Below are 27,389 nucleotides of genomic sequence, written 5' to 3'. Positions count from 1 at the left end.
GTGTATTAAATTTGATTAAACATGCCAGTATGTGTTAGGTTGCAAGACTGTAATAATAGACTGCTCTGTGAAACTTCAATGAGTTAATTTCTTTTTAAAAAGATAAGGTCTGATGACCTTAGATCTGGATAGTCAACCCTAGATCTGGATAGCTGAGAATTCAACCTTGTTTCCCCATTATCTCATTCTTTACAAGATATTTTTTTCCTATCTACCTTATTCTGTTAGGTTGGAGTGAAAAAGAACAATGGATTTAAAATGCAAGCACCAGCAATCTGTTCCCGTGATTGTCTTGCATTACAGAAGAGTTGTCCGAGGACGAGCAACCATTTCAGTGTGCATGATGTAAGCACAATGTGGGTATACGTTCTGAAAGTATTATTTTTGTTGTCTCCATAGTAAGCAGCTTCTCTGCGATGTGGTGATTGTTGCTGAAGATGTTGAGATTGAAGCCCATCGTGTAGTCTTGGCAGCCTGCAGTCCGTATTTTTGTGCAATGTTTACAGGTAAACAGGCTAAGAACTAATTGCCATTTACTGTATATATAGGCCATAGATGTTCTGGGTGCTGTTACTAGTGTGGGTTGCAAATTCTGAGATACTGTTAGATTCTACTCTAGCTGATGTCCACTACTGTTGGAGTATAGGTCTCTGTATTAATGAAGGTGTGTGTTCTAGAAAATAAAGGTTGGTCAATACAAGGCATGCCAGACTTTTTTTTTTAAAAAGAGTGACACTGACTAGTAAACTTATAGATAAGATGTAGGCTAGATTATTAGGTGGGTCCAGAGCTGGTTGCACAACTGTTCCTGGAGGGCAATATTGAGTAGGGTGCCATAGGGCTCTGTCCTGGGTCTTCTGCTGTTCAGCATTTTAACAATTTGAGACAGAGGGAACACTTATCAAGTGTAGAGATGACACAAAGCTGGAGTGGGTAGCTAACACTCTGGAAGACAGGATAAGTATTCAAAACAATCTTGAAAGTCTTGATGAGTGGCCCCTATCAACAAAGATGAAATTCAATAGACACAAATGTAAGATCCTGCATTTATGTACAAAAAAAAATCAGAGGTACAAATACAAGATGGGAGAAACCTGGCTTTGGCAGTAGCACATGCAAGAAGGATCTGTGTATAGTGGACCACAAGCGGAATGTGAACCAGCATTGTGATGCACCCACTAAAAAAGCTAATGAAGTCCTGATCTGCATTAGTAGACACAGAATCCAGATCATGAAAACTAATAGTTCTGCTAGTCAGAGCTTACTTGGAATCCTACTTCCAGCTCTGGGGGCTTCATTTTAAGAAGGAAATAGGTAAGGTGGAACAGGTTTCAAGAAGGTCATCAAATATAATGAGGGGTTTGGCAACCAAGTTCTATGAGGAGTGGTAAAAAAAAAATTGGTATGTTTAGCCCATAGACTGAGGGAAAATATGATAACCATCTTCATGTGTCTGAAGGGCTGTCTCTTAGAAGAAAGGGATAACTTGTTCCCTGTTGATCCTGAGGGCTGAGCTAGAACCAGTGGGTTGAAACCATAGGGAAATAGATATAGGCTCGACTAGAGGTTAGAAAAAAATGTCCTAACTGTAAGAACTGTTTGCCAGTGGCACAATCTGCCTCATGCAGTTGTGGATTCTCACTAATTGGAGATTTTTAGGCAGAGGCTGGAGGCCCAGCTGTCAAGTTAGTTGTAACAGTGGCCTGCACTGAGAAGGGGGCTGGACTAGATGATTTCCAAGGCCTCTTCTGGCTCTAACATTCTGTGATTCTCAGGTGTTCTTTAGGAAGAGAAAATAACATAAGGCTGATACTTTACTGTATGAGCTGACATTTATGAGCATTTCCAGGTGATGTATCATGTTTGAGGAGTGCTGTGCTCAAGTGTTCCCTATTGCTTCTAGATTAACAGGAACGGTTAAAAGATCTGGTACGGTTGCTAAGCAATGACACATGTGATTGCATCTGTTTTCCCCCCACCCCTTTTCAAATGTAATTTTCTCTACTCTACCCAGAATAATAATAATAATTAATAACTTGGTATTTATATACCGCCTTTCTGGTCATCAGATTACTCCTCTGACTTTATTCAAGGCGGTTTACATAGGCAGGCGTTTCAAAATCCCTCAAGGGGATTTTTACAATCATAGTTCTCTCTTTCAAGAACCAGCAACATTTCAGAACGGATCTTCCTGGTTTGTTCTCACTTCTGGCCTCCAGTTCTTCCACGTAGGCTGACAAGCAGCTCCATCTCTCACATGGAGGGCATCCAAGACGCTTCCTGCTCACACCAAGAGCAGGTGGAATCACTCAGCTCCGCTTGTCAGCTGCTTCAAGGTCTCACCATTCTCAGCCATTCAGGGAGCTGCCGGTGTCTTCGAACTGGTGACCTTCTAATGTTATCTTCGGGTTAACAGAGACTCTACCCTCTAGACCAGACCTCCTGCCATGAATGTAATGAATGTATCTGTAAAGTAAAGAGCTTTACTAGCACATTTTAATTTAAAATGGCAAGAATGGAAGCATTGCCGCTGACTCCTGCACGCTGGAGAGGAAAGACATGGCTTTTCAATTCAATGTTTTTGGCCAATTCAGTGCCAGTTTAGTTGCTGATCTAAGGCATGCAGCCAGGGGTGTAGTGGTAGATTTTGCAGTGCTTAAGTTTTTCCTGACACTCCCCAGAACACTTTCATTATTGACCTTCAAGACTATGCAACAAAAAAAGTGAAATTTCTTCATTAGATTGTTTTCTGTTATAGTCACTAATTTTCACTTTGACACTTATTATGCTTCATATAAAGATATAAGTAATTTCATCTCAGACTCCTGGAGTGGCTTGCAGTAGTTTAAAACTATAAAAATTGGAAAATGGAATTGAAAAGTGTTCCAGATAAATATGAAAGATCTATTAGGGCACTAACCTTGGTGTGTTTACTCAGAAGTAAGCTTCACTGTGTTCAGTACTTAATCCCAGCTAAACTTACATAGGATTGTTGCCTTAATATTATATGAGCTACATACTGTCTCTCAGATAGCCCTTGGGAATGATGATGGCCTAGAGATGAACATGCCTTCAGGCAAATTTCTCAGTTTGCCTCCTGCTGAGCCTGATATTTCGTCTCGCTGAAATCCTTTGAAAAAAGATTCAAAGGCTGTACCTGGTTGCTCCTTCTGATAGTGTCACTGTTCCCGCTGTATGAGTAATCCTGGAGGTCCACTCAACCATTGATTTACACCCCTGCATACAGCTTCATCCTATAATAGAGGAAAGTAAACAGCACTGTCATGAAAATGAGTTATTTTTCTATTGTATGGATTCTTCAGATGCACAAATAGTTCAGATCGTCTGGCCTAATACCATTTCTTCTGTCTCTCCCCCTCTCTCTGTGACACTTGTATAGAAGAGCTAGCAAAAAAGGAATGCTGTGCAAGCTCACACGCCCACCTTCAAGCTGCTCCTTCCATGGATTGGCAGCTTGTACGATGATAAATTGCAAAATTTTCCACTCAGTAAAAGAATAAATTGCAGCTGCTACAGTCCAGAACACCCCCTTCCCCAAAATAAGAGCTGTCTATATTCCATAGTTGCATGATCACACTGAACAGAAATGGCATTGGTCTGGAATTCAGTAACTTATGTCTTGGCATGCTTATTTTTAAAGGACTGAAATTTTGTAGTCTCTCTCTGAGAACCCACAGACTGTAAATGGATTGGGAGGTAAGACCCAAGTAGCATGTCTGGAGATTACAGTTTGGTGCTTTGGTGCCCTGCACACCACAGGAACTATCAGAAATAGACTAAGTAAATGATGCAAAATAGGCACCAGTCTGTATATTTGCTTAGCTTATGCAGGATACAGCATTCTGAGTTTTTAGGGTGCAGAATTTTGTTTTTTGTTTTTTTAAGCACATGATAATGTAGTCCTGCCTGCCTATGTCCAACAGAATGCACAACATCAAATTTCTTGCTTGCAAAACAGGGTATTCAGGAGCATCTTAAAACATTTGGGGTAGAAAGATGGTAGCACTACTGTATACTTGGTAGCTAAATATAGCATGGCCTTAGTTATTCAGACTATCTGAGAGATCTCAAAACACTTCAGTACATTCAGGGAAACTGGAGAGCTGTGTTTGCTTTCTAAAACCAATACAGGCAGTATTAAGAGTTCAAATAACTGAAGTTTTGATAATAGGCAGTACTAGTATCAGATGTTAGTGTACCCTTGGGCAGTTGCTGAAGTTTCACTGTGCATTCCTGAAATGCCCACATCTCATCTTTGTGTAGCAACAGAGTGACTCCCTTAGCCAAAAGAATCGTGGCAACATAATTACCTTTTCCATGCACAGATAGGAGCTTTCCACTAGAGGCTCTGATGTGGCATCCTATTTTGGGTGTGATGACTGGGAGGAAGTGGGATAGGAGGGCTTATTTCCAACACAGGGCTTATTTCTGAGGACCACCCAGGAATTGGCTCTGTTAACGGGACATTTTGTTGTACATTCTTAGGTAGATACTTATATGTACATACAACTGGAGCACAATCTAGAACTCTGTTAATTTTAAAAGTTGTTCTGCTCTTATATTTAGCAGGGAGAGAACAACTGTCCACTCCAGCTTATTTTCTAGTGGCTATTTGCTGGTTTCTTCATCTTATTATTATTATTAGTAACAGTATTTATATACTGCTTTTCAACAAAAAGTTCACAAAGCGGTTTACAGAGAAAAATCGAATAACTAATGGCTCCCTCTCCCAAAGGGGCTCACAATCTAAAAAGATGCAAAAGAACACCAGACAGCCACTAGAAAAGGCAGCTGCTGGGTTGAGGAGGGCCAGTTACTCTCCCTCTGTTAAATAAGAGCACCCATTTGAAAAAGTGCCTCTTACCCAGTGAGCAGAGGTCACAATCTTCTTAGATTGTGAATACCTTTGGGATAGGAGAACCATTTATTTTGCTATGTTGACCACTTTTTAAACTGTCATGTATACAAATATACAAAAAAAGACTGTATACAAATATTCTTAATAATAATAATAATAATAATTAATAATAGTAGAAATCAAATTGTGGAACTATTTCTACAGCACTCTTCAACATACATGAAACTCCTACTTTTTGTGGTTTTGGATAAAAGTTTGAAATGTATGTAGGCAATATCTTTTGGAGGCTCAGAAATCAAAGCTTAAGTCTTCCAGTGGTTGAGCGGGAAGAGGGGGTTTTTCTGTTAAATACAGTGAACCCTTTATTTAATGGACCTTGATTTGACAGAGTTTGGTAAATGACAGACACTGTCTGCTTCTTTAAAAACTAGTCAGATACGTTGTGCCCATTGTCATAAATGCATTTGGATGTAATGGACTTTTAGCATTAATGGACGTCCCTCCCCCCATTAATCTGTTAAATTGAAGATTCACTGTACACTGGAATAGCTTATGTTCTACAGAGAATGCGAAAAGTCACATGGGGCTGGACTAAGTGGAAAAATGTTGCAGAATAGGTATGATAGTCTGACAACATGTAGGGATCGGGCACTTGAGGTTTGCAGTCTGCTCCCCAACAAAATGACTTCTGTGGAATGTTCTTTGGATGATCCCAATACAGGTTTGTATAAAGTTTTGATCATACACAGGCTCCTAATTTGGAGTCATAACACCAAACCTTGATTTAGTGCTACATGAAGAGGCCTAAGAGAACTGCAGGCTTGTGCAGTCCCACATAATCCTCTCTTGCCTGTGAGAGATCAAGAGAGAAAATTCTTGCTTTTACATTAAAACAAACCATTGTTCCATTTATGTACAAACTCAGGGGAACCACTGTTTGCTAATTAACTAGAGTTAAACCAGGATTTCAAAGATGGATCAAACCATAACTTGATATTCTGTTTTGTTCTGCTTGTGTTAAACCACAGTACCCTGAGCTGAACTGCAATTTGTTCTTGCAAGGAGAAGTGAAATCTTGAACTCTCCTCTTGCGCACAAGATAGGAGGGTGGGGCATGTACAAGCTGATAGTCGGCATGTACTTGCCGACTACGCTGATCTGTCCTGTCCAAATATTCCAACTCCCTTCTAATGCCCACTTTTTGGCTAATTAACACCCTCCTTTTCCAAGAACAGCAGCTGTGGTGTGTAAAGAAATGAACAGAACTCCTTATCAGTTGAGCAGTTAAGAATTTATGGCTACGAACACATACACTCCCTGCAAGTCCTCTTGTCCAGAGGCTTTCCCTCCCCAAAACTCCACTTAACTCAGTGGGTAAAGGTCCAAAGCCTCCAGTTCAAGTCCAATCCAATCTCCAAAGCACAGTCCAGTGCAGCAGAGTCCCTTCCTCTGTGTCCTCTCCAGCCGAGTGTCTCCTTCAGCAGAGTCCTGGCAGTCTCCTTCTCCCATAGATCTGGGTCAGGTAGCTCTGTCTGGGAGTGTCCCTCTTGGTCGGGTAGCGTTGCTCTGGGCTTTGCCCCTTCTGAAGCTGCCTTTTATGTCTCATTATCCAAATGCAGCTCAGCTGTGACTTTTCTTCAAAGGAAGAGAGATTCTGCTAAGAGTGTACAAGCGTAGCCTCCTGTTCAGTTCTGTTCGTTTTAAAACAATAGAAAAAGGAGCCAATAACTTTTTCACTTGTCTTAGAAGAATATGAATAGATATAGAACAGAACCAGCTGTGATCAATTATACTGTGAAGAAGTGGAATATTTCTTGTTCAGTTCTGTGAGCTGCAGTTCTCTGGCAGCCCTGGGTAGAAGAAACCTTCAGTTACCAATAACAGATTTAAAGGTGGTGCTAACATATTAGGGGACGATTTCCTAGATTTTGAGAAATGGAGTCAGTGTTCTGTAGATAGTGGTTATGGTTTAAGATGGATGGGTGAGAAGTTTACATTGAGTGTGGAGAATGAAGGGGAGTGTTGCAATCACAAATTATATTTGCTTATTTTATTGTATTTTCTATTCAATTTCAGGCGATATGACTGAAAGCAAAGCAAAGAAAATTGAGATCAAAGATGTTGATGGGCTGACCTTAAGTAAACTGATAGATTACATCTACACGGCTGAGATAGAGGTCACAGAAGAGAATGTTCAGGTGAGGAGAACTTTAAAAGCTTATTAAGAGGGGGAAAAACATTCTGTCATTACACCCAGCAAAAAGCATTTGACATATGTTGCTTTCTTCTGGTAGTCTTGTCACATTGTAAACAGAATGACAAATGTGAAGTAAAAGATAAAACTCGGATTGTGCTTATCTCTTCTCCAACTCTTCTTTGCTTGTGCTTGGTTTGTTTTGACTCTGTACTGTTTAAGGGCCCAATCTTGAACTCCCTCAGCATGTGTGTTGCAAACATGCCGTAAACCTCATCTGCAGCATCCAGAGAGGAGGGGCCGGTGATATTGGGCCAGTGCCAGTCAGACTTAAGCCTCAACATCATGTGGATGGCCAGCCAGTGCTCCAGCAGCACCAGCTGGTTATTAGTAGGCGGGGGAGGAGCTGGGGGCAGGGAAGGGGTGGAACTGGCAGAGCTCTGCTCCGTCAGATCCTGAACAACATGTCAGGCCTTCTGGCCTGACATGGAGTCTCAGATATGTGCTGGCAAAACAGCTGACGCAGACTTGAGAAGCCCCATTGCAGCTTCTCCAGCAACCTTAGTGGTGTGCTGAAGCAGTGGTAGCTATTTTGGCACTGCTGCACTTGCAGAGCCACTGGCTTTAGGACTGGGCTATAAGTCAGTGTTTCAACTGTGGGGCAAGCAGGACTCACTAGGTGGACTGTGAGCCAATTTTTGGTGGGTCACATAGCACCTAGCTCAGCCACCATTGAAAATACAGAGCTGCTGGGCAGGGCAGGCTCCCTGTGGGAGAGAAGCATGGTTCTTTACCCTGAGTAGGTGGGAAGATGGAACTCTGGAAAGTCGGGGGAAGGCTGTGTGGTTGGAGAAGGATCCAAGTCTGTGTTCTACTTTGACTTCCAATCTGGAATGTTTGAATTCTGAGCTCTGCAAAATAACAGCACAAGTGTGCTGTGTAATGGGACCTTTGTCTGACTGCGGCTTAGGTTTGAAGCCTAAATTGATGTCCTGTCCAGCCATGATATAACTTCCAGGTCAATGACATCACTTCTGGTGTGTCCCTACAGCTTGTCATTCTAGAAAGTGGGTCCTGGTTTGAGCACCACTGGTTTTAAGTGATGGGAAGCACATGTGATGATAATAAACATCCGTATAGTGCTTTCTATGTGTGGAAATTGCTGGATATCTAAGAAAGATATTGGGCAGTTCAGAAATATGAAACCTGATTTTCATTTTACTATGTGTTTAGTGTAAAAGGAGCACAAGAAATAGGTTCCAAAGACCTTAAAGTGTAAGGATATCTCAACAATTGGTTTAGAAAATGTTTTACTTGAGAACTAGTGTAGTGTATTGGCTAAGACATTAAACTGTGAAAATCTCTAGTTCAAATCTCACCTCTGCAATGAACTTCCTAACTGGTCTTAGGCTAGCCATACTCTCTAGGTTTCAGCATCCTAGGTACAATATTATTGGGATTTCAAATTATTGTAAGGATTACAGAAAGAGAATACTTTGTCCAAAGAAGAAGAGCAATACATTAATTATATGATTAATTATATAATTATGATTGATTAATTATATGAATTGACTTATACACATCTGTTTTCTTTTGAAATACATGGCCATCTAATTCACTCCAGTTTTTGTAGTTGGCAAAGATGTAAAGTGATTTGTCAGAATCTAGAAGACATTTCAGTAATCTAAAACAAGCAAAACAAAAGTTTCCCCATTCAGTTTAAATATTACCATACTTTTAAGAAACAGAATATGAGACTTGGACAAAAATGAAGTGGATTGTCTGTTCGGTTTTATTGTTCGTGCAACACTTCTTATTTTAAATCCTGCACGTATTTTGTTATGGGTGCTGCCATGCTAACTAGTAATACCTTGAAAAACTGTTCTAAAACACAATTTCTGTCTTTGATATCTCCCAGCAGATATGATATAGCAAACAGAGTATTGCAGTGTGTCCTGGAAAATCTGGGTTCAAATCCATACTCAGCCACAAACTACACCCAGTGACCTTGGACCAAACACTATCTCTTGGCTAACTTTCCTCACAGGCTTGTTGTGAGGGTAAAGAGGAGCAGAAGCTATGTGTGGAATCTTGAGCCCTGTAGAGAAGAGTGGCATAAATATATAATGAACAAATGTGACTGAGAGCCCAATCTTGTGCTCGGTGGCACGGCTTCGTGCCACGGAGCAGTGTCGCAAATGTGCCATAAGACATGTTTGCGAGCCTCTCTGCTGGGCTTCCGCCAGTGCTAGCCCAGCGCCGGCTGGTGCTGGGTTAGCTCAGGGTGGTCACCCAGCCTCCGTGGCTCAGCGGTCTCATGGACCACTGAGCAGCGACACAGTAAGCAGGGCCAGGGATGGGGGCGGGAAGGAGGCGTTTTGGGGAGGGGGAAGGCTGGCAGGAGGCAGTGAGAGGGTGGGGGAGGTGTGATGTGGGGAGGAGGGTGGGTGGGCTGGAGGCGTGCTGGGGGAGGGAGGGAGGGAGGCGGGTCCATGGAGGTCTGCTCTGCAGGATCCAAGACGCTCTTTGATGGTTCGGCGCCCTACATGAGTGCCTTTACCTTACCGCTGACCTTTTAGTCAGCAGTAAAGTGAGTAGCCCCATTGCGGGGCTGCTTACCTTACTCGGGAGAAGGAGACGAAAGTCCCCTTCTCCTGAGGCACCTCCAGTGGTAGTCCGGGGCACACAGGATCCGGTGGTAGCCGTTCTCATTGCCGCCGAGCCTGGGCGCCCTGGGCAGTTTAGGATTGGGCTGTGAGTGGTCACCAAAACAGTCAAGCACTGTGTAGGCTGTTTTAATGTGCCAACATTTTGCAGTTCTAGGATACAAATACAGCTGTTTCATTGAGCAGGATTACAGGTACAGAGGACAGCTCATGTAATTTCACATGAATATCGCAATTGAGTAGCTAGAAATCTAACAGTGCTGAACCAGAACTACACATTCCCAGTATTCATGAATTACAAAAGCCCGGTGGTTGTGTTTTGTGGGGAATATTTATTTCTGAGAGGGCAACTTGGAGTGGTAAAGCTGAAGCAAGGGAAGGTTCTTCTCCTTGCCCTCTGCTTCTCCGCCCCAACTCTTCTCCCTCCTCCCTAAATTGCTTTTAGGAAACCAATTTCAGAAACCAAACTGACTTACACTATAGATCTAGAACTTAAATATCCTGGGCAAAATCTCTTGCATTCAATAAGTGGTTGATATATTTTGATGAAGTTAGAATTTTGCCCTTAGTATGAGGTTGGCCTCAGTGGTTTCCTAATGTTGTTGCTGAAGGAAATGGGCTGTTGGTTAACGGATATCCTGAGCTCTGTGTGTGGGGTGTTTTTTTTCCCTTGTTTTATCGAAGAGAGAGACACAGTAAACCCTATGGATTTATTTGTTGAATATTTATATCTTTGCAGCAAGGATTTTAGAGGAGGTATGAGACGGGACAATGCCACTTTGTCCCGGGGTTACTGCTCTACCCTTTAAAGCAGTTTTCTCAGTTCAGTTTAAAAATCTTTACATCTGAACTTTTTTGGAGTTCCAGAGACATGTGATAATCATGCCTAAGATTTATAACATTTCAGAAAGTTCAAAGTGCTTCACATACAGTGTCTAATTAATCTGCAGAGCAACCCTTTTTAAAGTAAGTACTGTTCCTATATGGCATGTTAATGTGAGTGAGAAGCTGATAAATAATTATCCAGCTCAGGTATTGCAGCCAAGCCATGGTTTGAGTGTTGGGACTATACTTTGGGTCCAAATCTCTCACTTACTTACTGGCTCACAATAGCTATAGCTTGATGTTTTCAGACTGGGAAAACCACAGATACTTCAAACCATTATTTGCCTCCAAATCAATATTGGAACCCCCAGTTGAAGGCATGGATGCTAAAACTGGTTTGGAGGCAAACCATTGTTTATGATAACTGTAGTTTGTCTTATTCGCCTCTTGGGAGGCTTTAGCTATGATTGACCAGGAAGTGAGGAAGGGAATTAGAATGCATGAGATGAGAAGGGAGTATGTGAGCTGAGGAACAACCATGACAGCTGAACCATGGTTTGGCCATGACATCTGAACTAGCCAATGATTCACCCAAGGGCCATCTAATGAGTTCCTAGCAGAAGCATGGTGCTGCTACTTCACAGACCCTTAACCACCAAGTAATGTCATATGATGCACAGATGCAGATAATTATCTAATGTAGATGTGGATTTTCTTCACACAGGAAATTTATGTAAATTACACTTAAAGTTGGAGCTCAGTCATTCTAGTCTAGTGGAATATTAAGATGTCAAAATAATTCCTAGATACTCGATGAAAAACACCACATACATTATTACTTTCTCTTTGCTTGGTTAAGTTAATCTGTCCTAAGAATCAAAGTATGTGGACCCTGAAGACTCATAGCATAATTAATTTCTGTATTTTATTGTTGCCTGTTGGGGTTAGAGTTCTGAGCAAGTTACTGATTTGTAATATTCCTGTGTGATCCAGCTGGGTTGGATTTTTCTTGCTGGAATAGTACAGTGAATGTACCTCAGGGTATGTTGCGGTTTTACAACTGTTCTCTAGGGATAAGGTGAGTTAGGGTAATGGCTGAATGCGGTTATTTTTTTGACTACACTGTGATATGGTAGGGTGAGACTTTTCAACAATTTTTGTCTTGTTTCTCTCTATCATTTCTTGGTTTTTACACTTACCAGTGTTCTTTATTCCAGCAAAATAAATAGTTTTGGCAATAGAGAAAGAGAAATTAATACTGATCACTATTTCACAAAAGTTAAGTGTTGACCTCTTAATTTCTTTTTCATTGGGGTCCTGTCTAGCAAGTGAACAAGTGTAAGTGCCTCAGGCTCTCTTCTCAACCTGCCTTTGCTCAGTACTTTGAAGGTCATTTATGCTTCCAGTAGGTCACATGCAGATAATTATTTTTTCTGCAGAAACAACCTTTAGACATCCGAGCAGTTTGATGTCTGTAATGAAAAACAATTTAGTATAAAATTGGTCAGTGGTGCATTTCTGTTGATGTATCAGTGTCGCTCATTGGGAATTTAAGGTTCCTGATATGGCTGTTCAGTAGTCTTGAGGATCACACTGAGGGAACCTTAAGAGCAAGAGGGCTACAGCTACTCTTCATGTTTCATTATACAACTTTACCATGACTGTATGTCATTTCTGTAAATACGTTTGATGTACTATGGTCAGCTGGCAAATATAAGAGCTTATTGATTTTGTAATCCAAGGTAGGGTAAAGGCTTTATTAGGACCAACCAAAAAGTAACAGGATATGAACAGCAGACTTTTGAATCCTGTGGGAATTTTCATTGGGCTGGAAGGTAAGCCAGGGAACGTGGGGGGAAACTGAACTAATGAGCATTTATTCATTGGGAGAAAAGGTTGAAATGCACTAATAGAAATCGAATGTCATTGTATTCTTGTTTGAAAACACTAGCCGTTTATACTGTAACCTTCTTGGGAAATCTGGGGGGAGTTAACTCTGATTGCTCTAACACACTGGTTCCCAAACTGGTGGGTTACGAGCTATCAGGAGAACTGGAAGCAGGGCATATCCTCTAAAAGGGAGTGGCCCTGCTCCGATGGCAGTGCTACCACTTCCAAGGGGCTTTTTTACTTACATGGGGGGGGCAGCATTGGCCTTCTGCAGGGTCGTGGAGGCTTGCAGCTTCCTCTGATCTCCTCCACAGCTTATTTACAAAACTCTTATCTCTGATCTAAAGCTACTTCTGGTTTGGGGGAAAACAGGAAGTAGCTTTAGATGGGAGATAAGGGCTTTGTAAACACACTGTGGAGGAGATCAGAGGGGGCTACAAGCCTGCAGGAGGCCAGCACTGTCCCTCAGGTAAGTAAAAAAGCCCCTTGGCAGTGGCAGCACTGCCATCTCTGCGGCACTTTCGCTGCCCCCCCCCCATCCACGCAAACACATACTTGGTTCCCAACTTCCCTGTAGGAGTTTGGAACCACTGCTCTAACATGCATAAGCAATATTCTGATTCTGTTCCTCAAGGCATGTCCAACCTTCTTTGATGGAAAAGTGAGGAACAAATATTCTAAAGATGTTTGCTTGCATGACTGTCTTGACATTTTGTCATATGTATGTACTGATTGTCCCCTGACATGTATGAACCTATTTCTTAGATAGCACTTAAGTTACTAACTCTGTCTTGCTTTCCTTTTCTGCCATTCAGGTCTTGTTGCCAGCAGCCAGCCTATTGCAGCTAATGGATGTTCGACAAAACTGTTGCGATTTCCTTCAGTCTCAGCTTCATCCCACAAATTGCCTTGGAATTCGCGCCTTTGCTGATGTGCACACTTGCACTGAGCTATTGCAACAGGCCAATGCCTATGCAGGTGATCGCAGCAGCCTCTAGGACATATCTTGTTTCAAAATATAAAGACATAGATGTCTGGGGGAATAATTTAATGCTTCATCATAAACAAAGAATGAGAGGAATTGAGGTTACATAATGTTACATACGATTCATTTGCTTAGAATAACAGAAACATTCAGATATTCTGAGAATTTAAAATTAGCTGCCATTCTAACTGTGACTAATTGCAACTATAAATACATTTTCTGTGCGCCTACAACAATGGTTTAAAATTGGTCTGAATGCCCATTCTGGACTTTGCACCCTGCTTTTGGTGATGTCCTGATGAGAAATACAGTGGGGCCTCATTTGTGGAGGATCCATTCTTGGACCCCCATGGATATAGAAAATTGTGGCTAAGCGAAGCCATGATTTTTGGTCCCTTGTGCCCTCCAAAGGGGACTGGAGCCGTGCTCTGGGCCCCTCTGGAGGACTTTCTGAAGTGTGGGGAGGCAGCGCGCATCCACCAGCTGCCTCTGTAGGATTCAGAATAGCCCATAGAGGCGGGAAAACGTCACTTCCGGTTTCCCCTTTCATACCCTGGGCCTCAGAATGCCTTTAAAGGGAAACTGGAAGTGGCTTTTTTCCTCCTCTGTGGACCATTCTGAAGCCTGCAGAGGGTAGCAGGCGGATGCACGCTGCCTCCCCTCGCTTCAGAAAGCTCTCCACAGGGAACCAGAGCACAGCTCCTGTCCCTGGTAGAAGGTCCAGAAGGGGCCCAAATCTGGCTCAACAGGGGACCCATGTTGAGCCAGATCCACAGATATAGAGGCCCCACCTGTATATTGTTAGTGCACTTGCTTTCCAATTTACCAGCAATGTTGTATGCTCCATCTTCTTTTCTATTTGCAAATGTTACTGATTATTTTAATAGAAGTACCATAGAACAGCCATTACAAAAACAAAATCCGCTGCCAAGTCAACTCTGACTTAGTATGTCATTGTCGAAAAAGGAGGGGTAAGTTAAGAAGGGGTAGAGGAATGTGTGGCTAAGCCAGGTTTGCAGTTCAAAGTGAAAGGGTAGCTGTCTTACAGCAGAAGCTGTGCATGTGTACTTTGAAGTAAAGCAGTAAAGCCTATTGTATTTAGTGAGATTTACTTTCAGGTAAATAATATAGAATTGAAGTCTTACAATGCAGTCCTATGCATGTCGACTCAGAACGCAATGAGACTTACTCCCAGAAAGTGTGTATAGGATTGCAGGTTTATTCTCTTATTCAAGTAACTTCAGTCAATATTATGCCTTTATTGGTATAATAGATATACTCGTACAATAAATACATATAAAAACCAGTAAACAGTAATTTTAAAAAGCCCACTGTCCTCCCTTTATAATTGCAGTTGCCTTCTCATTTACTTAATAGTCAGATTCAATAAAAAAGCCACTTTCACAGTAAGCCAGCGGTTTTCAAACTCTCCAGGAGTTTGAAAATGGCTCTAAGTTCTTGCAGGGGCAGGGGGGAGGCAGTAGGGGTGGGGGGAAGACAGCGGACTCAGGGGCTGCAGGGGCTTGGGTGCACTTACAGGGCTTGGGTGAGCCTCGCATGATCACTCTACTTTCACTTTCAAAGCTGTGGGGAGCCCTGCAGAAGTTCGCGCAGGGGTCCCCGCACCATTGGGAGGTTGCAGGAGGCTTGGGTAAGTGTGTTAGGTTGTAAGGAACCTTGGGTGTGTCCCAGTGTAGAGCAGGGTGCACAAAAAACAGCAGACACAGCTGAGTCTTTGCATTTGCTGTTGTATATTTGAGCAAGGAGTTGCACACACAGAGTAGTCAAAAAAACAGTCCAGGTCATACATGTAGAGTACAGCAGTCCAGCATTACCTTATCCAAGTCAGTATCCACAAAACAATAAATACATATAAAAACCAGTAAACAGTAATTTTAAAAAGAAGGGCACTATTGTCTTCGATGGCTCCACATCAGACCCCTTTGACATCCGAAGTGACGTGAAGCAGGGCTGTGTTCTTGCACCAACCTTGTTTGGGATTTTCTTCGCTGTTCTGCTGAAGCATGCCTTGGGAACTGCAACAGAAGGCATCTATCTCTGGACCAGATCAGATGGAAAGCTGTTCAACCTTTCCAGACTGAGAGCAAAGTCCAAAGTTCAGCTGAAATGTCTGCGTGACTTCCTCTTTGCCGACGATGCAGCTGTCACTACCCTCTCTGCCAAAGATCTCCAGCAGCTCATGGATCGTTTTAGCAAGGCCTGCCAAGATTTTGGACTGACAATCAGCCTGAAGAAAACACAGGTCATGGTTCAGGATGTGGACTCACCTCCTTGCATTACAATCTCTGCACATGAACTGGAGGTTGTCCATGACTTTGTGTACCTTGGCTCAACAATCTCCTACACTCTTTCTCTCGATACCGAGCTAAACAAATGCATCGGTAAAGCAGCTACCACGTTTTCCAGACTCACAAAGAGAGTCTGGTCCAACAAGAAGCTGACGGAACATACCAAGATCCAAGTCTATAGAGCTTGTGTCCTGCGTACACTTCTGAAGCGAGTCATGGACTCTTCGCTCACAACAGGAGAGGAAACTGAACGCTTTCCACATGCGCTGCCTCCGACGCATCCTCGGCATCACCTGGCAGGACAAAGTTCCAAACAACACAGTCCTGGAACGTACTGGAATCCCTAGCATGTATGCGCTGCTGAAACAGAGACGCCTGCATTGGCTCGGTCATGTCATGAGAATGGATGATGGCTGGATCCCAAAGGATCTCCTCTATGGAGAACACGTGCAAGGAAAGCGCCCTACAGGTAGACCACAGCTGCGATACAAGGACATCTGCAAGAGGGATCTGAAGGCCTTAGGAGTGGACCTCAACAAGTGGGAAACCCTGGCCTCTGAGCGGCCCGCTTGGAGGCAGTCTGTGCAGCATGGCCTTTCCCAGTTTGAAAAGACACTTGGCCAACAGTCTGAGGCTAAGAGGCAAAGAAGGAAGGCCCATAGCCAGGGAGACAGACCAGGGACAGACTGCACTTGCTCCCATTGTGGAAGGGATTGTCACTCCCTAATTGGCCTTTTCAGCCACACTAGACGCTGTGCCAGAACCACCTTTCAGAGCGCAATACCATAGTCTTTCGAGACTGAAGTTTGCCAACATACAATACTCCATAGCATTTCCAAGCATGGACAGTGCTTGTATGGGAAGGGTGGGAGTGGTTCTTGCAGACCTGTTAACTCTGCCTCCTCCCATGTGTTCTCCCTATGAGGAAGGCAAACGTGGTCAGGAAATTGCTAGGTGTGAGTGAAATGTTTTGGAAAGACTTGATCTGGATTTGCAGTTACTTGTTCAGTACTCAGTGAGCAAAGAAAAAATTGGTGTGGGACAAATGTTTGCTCTGAAAGGGTTGAGTTTTAGACCGGTTTAATCTTTAACCTGACCTGTATTGCATTCAGTTTATATTTACCTGTTTGGTAATTACAAGAACTACTGCTGTTGTTTTATTGGTCTTCATGGGACTCTTTTAATAAAACATCCTATGTCATGTTAATAAACTGCCATTCAAAAAATGCTATCAAAATTCTTTGGGCTGTACATTAACTGTGCTGAGTCGGATACCTGCATGTTAAAAGTGAGTAAAAGGGAGAAACAAAAGGCGTATACGAGGTCACTTAATAGAAAATTCCTTTTTGAAAACTGCCTTAAAGCAAGTGACATGGGCTTGTTAACATAAAGGCGTGCATTTCTGACTTTCTGAAATTATGAATATTTGGGTAGGAACACAGTATTCTCACTCTTCCACGTTTTTTATGTAGATAAAGGTTGGGTGTAGGATATTGTATTGTGTAAGGTTTTGTGCCCATTTGTTCCATCTGCTGGCAAAAATAGGTATAGCATTGCTAAGAGCTAGTTGAAATACCTGCAGTCATTTACTACATGACAGCAACAAAGTGCTATTGGGAACAGGAAGTGCAGGGGTAAAAAATCTGTGTCATAATGTACTTATGCATGCATTTATTGCGATGACAACAGGACCAAAATGGTGCATTTCAGCTTTGAGAATAGAAGGGCACCACAATGTGCAGCAGGATTTCCATGCATAGATTTGCATGCATAGAGGGATGGAAGGGGAACAGGCGACCCTGATGGTTTCTGGCCACGCATTGTTTAAATCCAGAGCCTTATGGTCATTGAGTCCCTTTCTTATGTTTTGATAACTCAGTACAGCTATCCCTACCTGTTAATCAGACTGTTTTCTTTTATTTAGTGCTCTGATGGCTCTGTGACTGTCGCTAGTCCTTTCTTGATTAAAAAAATCCTGAATTTCGTTATAATCTTCCTTTTCCCAACTTCTTATTGTTTTGAACAGAGCAGCATTTTCCTGAAGTGATGCTTGGTGAAGAATTTCTTAGCCTTAGCCTGGATCAGGTTTGCAGCTTGATATCGAGTGACAAGCTCACTGTTTCATCAGAAGAAAAGGTATGGTAGTTTATACAGATGTGTAATATAAAATAGATAACAATTATTTTTAAACTTTTTTTGAAGAATAAAAATATATGGATGGTGCAAGTGTACTTGTGCCATCGAGCCCAGTTAGGAAGGCAAGAAAAGGCTGACTGTTCAAAGAAAATTCTTCCAAACTGGAGTTGTGGGGGGATGTACTATACAGTAGGTCAGTAGAGAGCCAGTTTTTTTGTTTAAGACTGAAAACCTTTGAAGCAGTGCAGAGACGATTCCTGCAAAAGAAAGATATTTCAGAAATCACAGCCCAAGTTGTTTAAAACTACAAATGGACCTCTTTGTCAGGGAAATTATGTGAATCCAGAATGGTCTTATGTCAAGAGGATCAAAGAAAAATGTCGGTTACTCAAGGCTTTGTAAGCAGAAGTATTTAAATTTTTTAAAAAAGAGAGAGAATGTTGTTAGAACTAGAAATGTTAGAACAAGGTCAAACCAACCTTGTTTACTTTTGTTTGGTAATTAGGGGTGAGGGCTTCTTTTTATGTTTGTTCCAACATGGAAAGAACTTTTCTGAGGGAAAATGCATGTAACCTACAGATAAATTGTCACGAGTGGAGAAACTACGATGTAGACTTCACTTTTGAACATGTACATTTTTGCTAGACCTGCTAATGGTACTGGCTGAGTGCACTTTTTGAACTTCTTAAATCTCCCAAATAGCTGCCTTCCCCGCTCCCCCACACCCACTTACACTTTGAGAGTTTGAGAACCTCTGGTTTAAATCAATAAGTGGCCCATTAAATTCAAGACTTTGTTGTGTCATTTGGCGAATACTGGAGTAAATTCTATCACTGTTTTGCCCAAGTTTTATGAATCAATAACATTGATTGCTCTGGGTGGCGTGTGCAAGGCTTAAGTTAAAACCAGGTTTCTCCTGGTCCTACGTTAATGCCAGGACTCAGCTCAAGGTCTTGATAATAGTAATATAATAGTATGTCTATAAACATGTGCAGGATTCAGGTTTAAATTTCAGTCTCTCAAGACTTGGAACTGCTTTTCTCATTTTTGTGAAAAAAAACCAAACACAAAACTGCAAAAAAAAAAAAAAAAATCTAACACCTAATTGACTGTGGCTGCATTTGCTGACATTAATAACACCTACTTAGTACACTTTTAATGCTATTTTAATTATAATTTGTAAAAATTTGGCCTTGGAATGAAAATACACAGCTCTCTACACTTTTTCTTGGGGGGAGGGGGGAAATGAAATCTGTGAAAAATAAAAATATTTAAGAAACACCTCTGTTTATTACTAAATTTATTCAAGAAGGAAGGACTAGAACAGCAAGGCCTAAATTGACTTTTTTTACTTTGAAATGTTGACATTCTTGAAATACAGGTTGAGACTAATTATTAGCATGGGTTCCCTTCCAAGCACTCACTGTGGATAAAAAAAACTCACTATAGCAAATCAATTTAAAAAAACAAAGTTTCTTTGCTCCAGTGATTGAAAAACAGTGATGACCTTTTGACTCTAAGATAAGAGTCATTAAGAAGACAATCCATCAGCACTTCAAAGGGAGGGGTCCAAAGGAGAGAGAAAGATTGATGGATTGTTAGCTTGCTCTCTCTCTCTCTCTCTCTCTCTCTCTCTCTCTCTCTCTCTCTCTCTCGTTAAAGGACTGTTCAGTTTTTAAAACTGATCTTAAAGGGATGCATTTTTCCCTTCTCTAGGGATCAGCACATTCCTTCTCATTTGCAGGGGCCATTCGTATTAATTCAAATCCGTGTACAAAAAATCCGTGTATAAATAGGCTGGACTTTTGTTTACTGACAGGAATCCCTGCTGATTCAAGTAAAGGTGCATAGGGTTGCAGTTAGCTTTGCTTTAATTGAATAAGAGGATTTGCTGGTGTAAAACTACAGAATAGAAATGGGAGCTTGGTACACCAGAGTGCAAAACATTTGCACTCAAAGCTATATATCTCTTATTTGATGGCTTTGAAGCCGAACATGACTAAAAAGGAAAAGTGCAACCTGTGCATTCAGCACAAGATGCAATGCAAGAGTTGGTCCTTGTAGGTACACTCAGGATATATCCCAGTGAATACATTCTAATGATCTAGGACAGGTGTCTTTTCGGCACAAGGGCCGCATCATATATCTAGCATGATGTTGAGAGCCAGAAAAAGAAAGAAATATAAATTTAAATAAATTAGAGACAAATCTGAAGGGCAAAAAATGGACAGAGCGGCTTGTTTCCAAACAAACTTGTTTCCAGATAGAGGGAAAAGAGGGTCAAAAAGCAAATGAACCCAGGCTCACATGACTCTCCACCCACCCCCCTTCTCCAACCTGACTGTAATATCTCACAGGTGCGATGGTAGCAGACCCAGGATAGATGCTGATTCCATCTGTAGCCCAGCTCCTTCCCATCAGGTACTGGAAGCACTGCCTCTAAATCCCTGGAGGCGTTTCTTGCCCCATGTTTGCAGAGCTTTGCAAGCCTTGCCTTTGCAAGGTCAGGCTTCTCTGCGGGCTGAAGGGTGGCAGCAGGCCAGAGAATCCCCATGGGCCAGATGTGGCCCACAATGTGGCCATACTTTGGAGACCCATGATCTAGAAGGTTGTCTTAGTGTACTACTGTACTACTTCTGTGCTGGCTGATGTAAGCCTCAGTGTGGTGGACTGAAAAGCCTTTCATCTCTGCAAATTTATTTCTTATGATCTTGGAATGTTCTTATTGTTGCTTGGCACATTCTGTATACATGCAGATATAGTCCCGGATGTATGCCAGGTGAACTTCACTTGGGCCTTTAGGGAAAAACAAAACTTTGGTTCTGTTGAGCAACCACACATCCAGCTGGCTTGCTTGGGAGAAACCTTGCTTTCCACTTTGGGAAATCTCATGACTTGCTGCAATCTTGGTTGGCAAGATTAAGCCTGCAAACAAGCCACATCCTGTCAGCTTTTTCACTTTGTGTTCACTCATAGTTTTGTTTATTTCAAAAGAGATACTTTCAGTCTTGGCATCCCTCACTGACTTCATTGTAAACTCAATCAAGAGTTGTATGGTAATTAAGGCACAGGTCTCCTGAGCAATCAAGGAACCAACCCATCCACTACACAGTGGTTCTCACACATTTAGCACCAGGACCCACTTTTTAGAATGAGAATCTGTCAGGACCCACTAGAAGTGACATCATCAAGCAGGAAAATTTTTTAACAATCCTAGGCTGCGGTGATCCTACCCACACTTACCCAGGAGTAAGTCCCATTGACTATCATTGTTAAAAGAATATACATAGTAGCTTGTTAAAAGTACAGGTCTGTAACATTTCGCCAAATGCAGTCACTTAACATGGTAGCATTGTCTTATTAAAATTAAAATATTGAAATGAATGGGTACCCACCTGAAATTGGCTCACGACCTACCTAGTGGGTCCCAACCCACAGTTTGAGAAACACTTCACTAAACATCTGCTGGGCGCAGAGCAATAAAGGTACCCAACTCAGGATGGACCATCAAGACACAAAAGAAAGGTTCTTGATGAGTTTACCCCACAATAGCTTCTGTGCCTCCCTATGGGAGTTTTGGTTATACAAAACAGACCCCTGGTTTTACTGCTGTGTCTGCTATTCACCTGCTTGCTATCGCACATTTGCTTTCTTAAATAGGAGAAATAAGAAGACAGGTCAAAGTTCGTCATAAATGAGCAATTAATTAATCTTTCATAGAAAGTTACAGTAAGCAGAGTTGAATGCAATTAGGACCTCTTTAAATGTAATATCCCATAACTAATTTACATTGGTCAAATGATATGGTTTTAAAAAGCACCAGCACATATATATGAACAAATGGCACTACTGTTTTAGTCTAAAATCCCAGCTGACTTCTGCATTCCATTGAATGCTCAATAACTGGAATGCTCTTTAAAAAAAAAAAAAGCTTGGATGACATGTGTTTGCAGTCTGAAGCACCATACCTATCATGACATACATACCTTCCAAAAATAGAAATGTCAAGTTTAGGAATTTGGTGATTTCAACAAGGACCTGTATTTACAGGATTAGATATCTGTGTGGCTCGGATTGTGCTATAGAACGTGGTATGAGCCTTCCACATGAAGTGGCCTTCTAATTGCTAATAATTTTTAAATGGTGGAAATAGGTTCTGTGAGAGAAAATATGGCCACATACAAGCACAATAATAGATTTTAGAATGTGTATGTGCAGTTTTTTTATTTTATTTTTAACAGGCTTAAGTCAAATTAATTGTAGGCAAACTTTTTAGTGGGGCATGTGCACCTGCTTTCATTTCATACAACTACAGGATCCTTCCATGGCCTTAAGGGTTTCTCCTATGCGTCCACAAACTATGCACCCCTGGTGCCTCCACATCTCACATTTCTCTTGCTTTCTGCTGTACTATTTTGTATAAACATTTTTCGAGCTCCTCTAAAAACATAATGAAATAATCAGGCATGCAAATTTAAGTTCATGCAATATACCTAATTTATGTGACTTATTCCAATGATGAAACCAGGGCAGAAGTGTTTTGGTTGTAATTTTTGTTTTTTTTAACCAGCTCCAGAATGTGAAACCTTATAATTTTCATTTATTATACTACATTGAGCACAAAACATACCTTTTGATATTCTGGATTTAAACTTCCTTGCATAATTTGAAGCCTGTAGAAAGCTTTAGGGGAATGACTCACTTGAATAATATATTGTATTTGCTTCCAGCACACACTTGACATAAATACAGCCGTTTGATTCCTTTTTTAAGCCTTCTTTTAGCATCTTTCTCTTCTCTTGTAAAAATATCTTTCTTCAGACTTGTTGCTCAGCGTACTGAACCTCTGCTTGTGAAACTGTCCTTGACAGTGCTGATTCTGGTCCCTTCAGTTGTGTTCTCACTCTGTTCAGGTGTTTGAAGCTGTCATTTCTTGGATAAATTATGAGAAAGAGACTCGTTTAGAACACATGGCAAAGCTGATGGAGCATGTCCGTCTCCCTCTCCTGCCCAGAGATTACCTGGTACAGGTGAGTACACATCAGAATTCAAATTTGAAACTTTATATAATGTATTCTTAGGTTGCTGGTTTTCTTGGTTGTGCTTTGCTACCCATCTAATACCATGGGCTAAAGTGTGTGAATTTGTATAGGCAACCTTCAGTCTCGAAAGACTATGGTATCGCGCTCTGAAAGGTGGTTCTGGCACAGCGTCTAGTGTAGCTGAAAAGGCCAATCCTGGAGTGACAATCCCTTGCACACCGGGAGCAAGTGCAGTCTGTCCCTGGTCTGTCTCCCTGGCTATGGGCCTTCCTTCTTTGCCTCTTAGCCTCAGACTGTTGGCCAAGTGTCTTTTCAAACTGGGAAAGGCCATGCTGCACAGCCTGCCTCCAAGCGGGCCGCTCAGAGGCCAGGGTTTCCCACTTGTTGAGGTCCACTCCTAAGGCCTTCAGATCCCTCTTGCAGATGTCCTTGTATCGCAGCTGTGGTCTACCTGTAGGGCGCTTTCCTTGCACGAGTTCTCCATAGAGGAGATCCTTTGGGATCCAGCCATCATCCATTCTCACGACATGACCGAGCCAACGCAGGCGTCTCTGTTTCAGCAGTGCATACATGCTAGGGATTCCAGCACGTTCCAGGACTGTGTTGTTTGGAACTTTGTCCTGCCAGGTGATGCCGAGGATGCGTCGGAGGCAGCGCATGTGGAAAGCGTTCAGTTTCCTCTCCTGTTGTGAGCGAAGAGTCCATGACTCGCTGCAGTACACTCTGAATATTTCTTCAGTTTAGCTGGTACTATATGAAGCTGTCAACATTTTGGGAAATTGTCTTTAACAGTTAATGTGCCTTAGAGCTTGTTTCAGTGGTAAATTTAGGGTGGGAAGCAGTGAAAATGGTCCTTCCAGATTATGGAAGATGGCCATAATCTTGTGTGTGTAACACCTTTGGTTCTGTCTGTGTGCCCTTCTAGAGCTCCTATTTGAAATCCCCCAAACTGTTGTTTTTTTTAATCCCCCAAATTGAAAAAGTGGTTTTTTTTTGGGGGGGGGGGGAATACATTGACACTGATGAAAGGCACACTCAAAACCTACAGCAAATACACATATCCCCCTGCAGTGGCATGTGCAACAATTTAGGAGCCTGGGGCAGAGCTAAAAATGATGCCCCGGAAGTGATGTCAGACCCAGGCTTTTGCAAAAAGTGAAAAAAATGAGGGAAAAGCTCATCTTTTTTCCCAGCAGCTTGCCGCCGCCTCTCCCCAGCCCCCCTCCTGCTTGCTCCTTCTCGCCCCCAAGCCCCCAGAGCGAGAGGTGGCAGCAATCAGAGGCTGTTTTTGCCACTCTGCTGCTGCTTGCAAAAAAATTGCTGTTTTTCCCGCTCTGGAGAAGAAGAGCCACTGGTGGTGAACACAGTCTGTTGCCACCTCTTGCTCTGCCGCTTCCCCCCAGCCTGCTCCTGCTCACCCCCCCAGCCCCCAGTCATCCTCGCCCAGAGCAAGAGGCGGCGAGTGGCAAGGGACTGTGTTCACCACCACCATCTCTACCAGGGGGAAAAAGGAACTCTTTGCAAAAGAACAGCATAAGAACAGCCCTGTTGGATCAGGCCATAGACCCATCTAGTCCAGCTTCCTGTATCTCACAGTGGCCCACCAAATGCCCCTCTCTGACACAAATCGCTCTGACGCTATGTCGGGGGCCAGGGAAAAAAACAAATTAATTTATATTCAAATTTGAATTAATTCACATAAATGGATATATTAAAGATGGAATTTATATGAGTGAATGAAGGTCTTGCAACAGCTCAAAGTCTATAAAAGGCCTTGCACAAAGCAATGCCAGCCTTTCCTTCACTGCTCCTACTATATCACAGACGTGAAACAGCAAGCAATGGAGGGAGCCTTCGTCCCACAGCTCATGCAAGAAGTTGAACAGTTGCCCTCATGCTGAGAGCAGTTGCATTGGGCCAGCATGGGCTTTAGCAATTCTCTGTAGGGCCAGAGGCTCTTTGGAGACTAGGGGCTCCCCGCAGGCCAGACTGGGAGTCCCTGAGGGCCACAAATTGCCCCCGGGCCGGGGTTTGGGCACCCCTGTTCTAGACTTTTAAAAACATAAGTAAGCTGTTGTGTTGTCAGTTGTCTTGGTATATTTCTGTCCTGCTTTTTTTCTATCGTGGGACACAGCTCAATAGAGTTTCCAGTGGTCATCCATTCAGGCACTGATCGGACCCAGATGTACAAGTATGTTCCCTATAGTGTCCTGGGACCAAGTATCTAAACAAAGGGTTGCTGTATTTACCCAAATTAAAATACCAAGACAATAGGGCAGCACAGCTTAACACATACAAGCATCACTGCCCAGTTGGACTGGATATTATAATTAGTGAAATGTGCATGGGAAAATGTTGTATGAGGTTTATATTAGTTTTCTCACTAATGATAGTTAAGATCAACTCCCAATTACCATTGTGGCATTTTTTAAAAGTGCTACTTTTTCCACTAGTGAAAAACAGTTGTTGTACTAATCTGTGTTGTCATTTCAGACAGTTGAAGAAGAAGCTTTAATAAAAAATAATAATACATGTAAAGACTTCCTTATTGAGGCCATGAAATATCATTTACTTCCTCTGGATCAAAGACAGCTGATAAAGAACCCTAGAACCAAGCCAAGGACACCAGTTAGTCTGCCAAAGGTAAGTGAAGTTACCTTGCAGAAAAATAAACTCTGGTACAGTTCACACCTCCTTGTCCGTTCTGAAATTCAGGAGGCCACATGCATGCAGGCTCCAAGGAATACAGTAATACCTCCTATTATTCTGCTTCCCATAGCACTGTTTTGTTATAGCACTCTTTGTCCTGGTTAGAATTTTTACAGTACAGGCGTGCATTACTTAGCAGTTTTCTGGTTAACAACAGACCACATATACAACGGTGGTCAAAGCACAACAAAGAGGCTCTTAAGGAGGCAGTCAGGACTCCCATGGCCTATAGCAGAGTGTCTGTTTACACCAGAGGTTCTCAAACTGTGGGTTGCGATTGAATTTCTGGTGGGTCGCGATAAGATGGTGGCTGCCATTTTGGAAAAGGGCAAAATGAAGTTGGCGGCACCATTTTGACAAAGGGCAAAGTGACCCAGGCAGAGCCATTTTGAGAAAGGGCAATAGATCCAGGCAGAGCCATTTTAAGAAAGGGCAAATAGACCCAGGCAGAACCATTTTGAGACAGGGCAAGTAGACCAGGCAGTGCCATTTTTAAAAAGAGCAAATAGACCCTTGGGGAGCTATTTTAGGCTTCCAAGCACAAACAAACAGAGCGGCTTGCACATGCGTAGGGCAGGCAGCGTGCCACTTTTCCTCTGTGAGTGTGCTGCTGCCCAGCCCCATTCAAAGGAGGGGAGGGGAGAGCGTGCTTGGAGATTTTCAGGTGTGTGCTCCCTCATTCTTGGGGGCATGCAGGACTCCTCTGTTTGGTTCCCTTTAACCTTAGGCAGGCAAGAGGGAGAGTGGAGAAGCACCCTGGAGTAGGGACCATGGGTGGTGGCTTCAGTGCCCACGCTCTGCTGCCATGTGCTCAGCCAAGCGAGGGGGGTGGGTGGAAAAGCACCCTGGAGTGAGACCATGGGTGGCGGCTTCAGTGCCCACACTCTGCTGCATGTGCTTAGCCAGGCGAGAGGGGGAGTGGAAAAGTGCCCTGGAGTGAGACCATGGGTAGCAGCTTCAGTGCCCACACTCTGCTGCCATGCGCAGGGAGTGTGGAGAGGGCAGGACAAGCGAGCGCTCCCAGTATAGCTACCCTTCTATTTGGCTCCTTTTAGTAGCTGGGAGGAGAACAGAAGGGCATCCCTATCTTCCCAGCTGTGCTCCCCAGGTGAATGCTCCATGGCCCTGCCCCACACTTCTCTGATGCACACCATTAAAAGTAGTCAGATATGATACATCTCTCCAAGTGCCTTGGTCATCTCCTCTGCACTGAGCATATGTCTGAGAAGCTAGAGACAGGGGGTTGGACTAGATGACCTTTTAGATCATTCCATTATTTTGGTGATCTTCAGGGTTGTGTGTGAAATGGGCTGAAAGTAAGCACTGAGCATATGTCTGAGAAGCTACTGGCAGGGGGGTGGACTAGATGACCTCTTATGTCCCTTCCAGTTCCATGATTTTGGTTATCTTTAGGTTTGTATGTGAAATTAACTGAAAGTAAAGTCAGTGTATGTGGCAGAGAAGCATTTGGAATCTTCAGGGTAATTTTGTGAAATGCGGTGCATTACTGATGATGGGAATGGTGGTGGCTGTCCTAGCAGCTGAGTGATTTCAAAGCCCACAAGGCTCACTCCTTGCTTGTATCTCTGGTTCATTCTTCAGAGAATTACAGCTCTGCCATGATCTTTCACCAATTCTGCTTTATTGTTGCCAGCTGACAGTTCTGGCATATGTTTAAAACTTCCTACTTCTTGGTGGTGGTTTTACAGATGCAGATTGTTAAACTTTTATATTTATTCCTGGAAGCATTAAGA

The 27,389-nt window shown here is 42.7% G+C and overlaps 1 protein-coding gene across 2 annotated transcripts in view; it reads left to right on the top strand.

Moving 5' to 3' along the window:
- Positions 1 to 27,389, top strand: part of KLHL3 (kelch like family member 3) — a 59,912-nt gene that overhangs the window by 20,489 nt on the left and 12,034 nt on the right. Inside the window, exons 3-8 of one of the 2 annotated variants that reach the window (XM_066615819.1) lie at positions 400 to 506; positions 6,956 to 7,077; positions 13,270 to 13,432; positions 17,775 to 17,884; positions 22,798 to 22,914; positions 25,420 to 25,569. In XM_066615819.1, coding sequence (XP_066471916.1) covers positions 400 to 506; positions 6,956 to 7,077; positions 13,270 to 13,432; positions 17,775 to 17,884; positions 22,798 to 22,914; positions 25,420 to 25,569 — 769 coding nt within the window. The remainder of the gene's footprint in view (positions 1 to 399; positions 507 to 6,955; positions 7,078 to 13,269; positions 13,433 to 17,774; positions 17,885 to 22,797; positions 22,915 to 25,419; positions 25,570 to 27,389) is intronic. The other variant, XM_066615820.1, reaches the window with a different exon arrangement.

Source organism: Tiliqua scincoides, chromosome 2 (assembly GCF_035046505.1).
Source record: "Tiliqua scincoides isolate rTilSci1 chromosome 2, rTilSci1.hap2, whole genome shotgun sequence".
In the NCBI taxonomy this organism is placed as follows: domain Eukaryota; kingdom Metazoa; phylum Chordata; class Lepidosauria; order Squamata; family Scincidae; genus Tiliqua; species Tiliqua scincoides.
The sequence above is the reverse complement of the archived record's forward strand: the minus strand, read 5'-3'. Positions and strand labels throughout refer to the sequence as shown.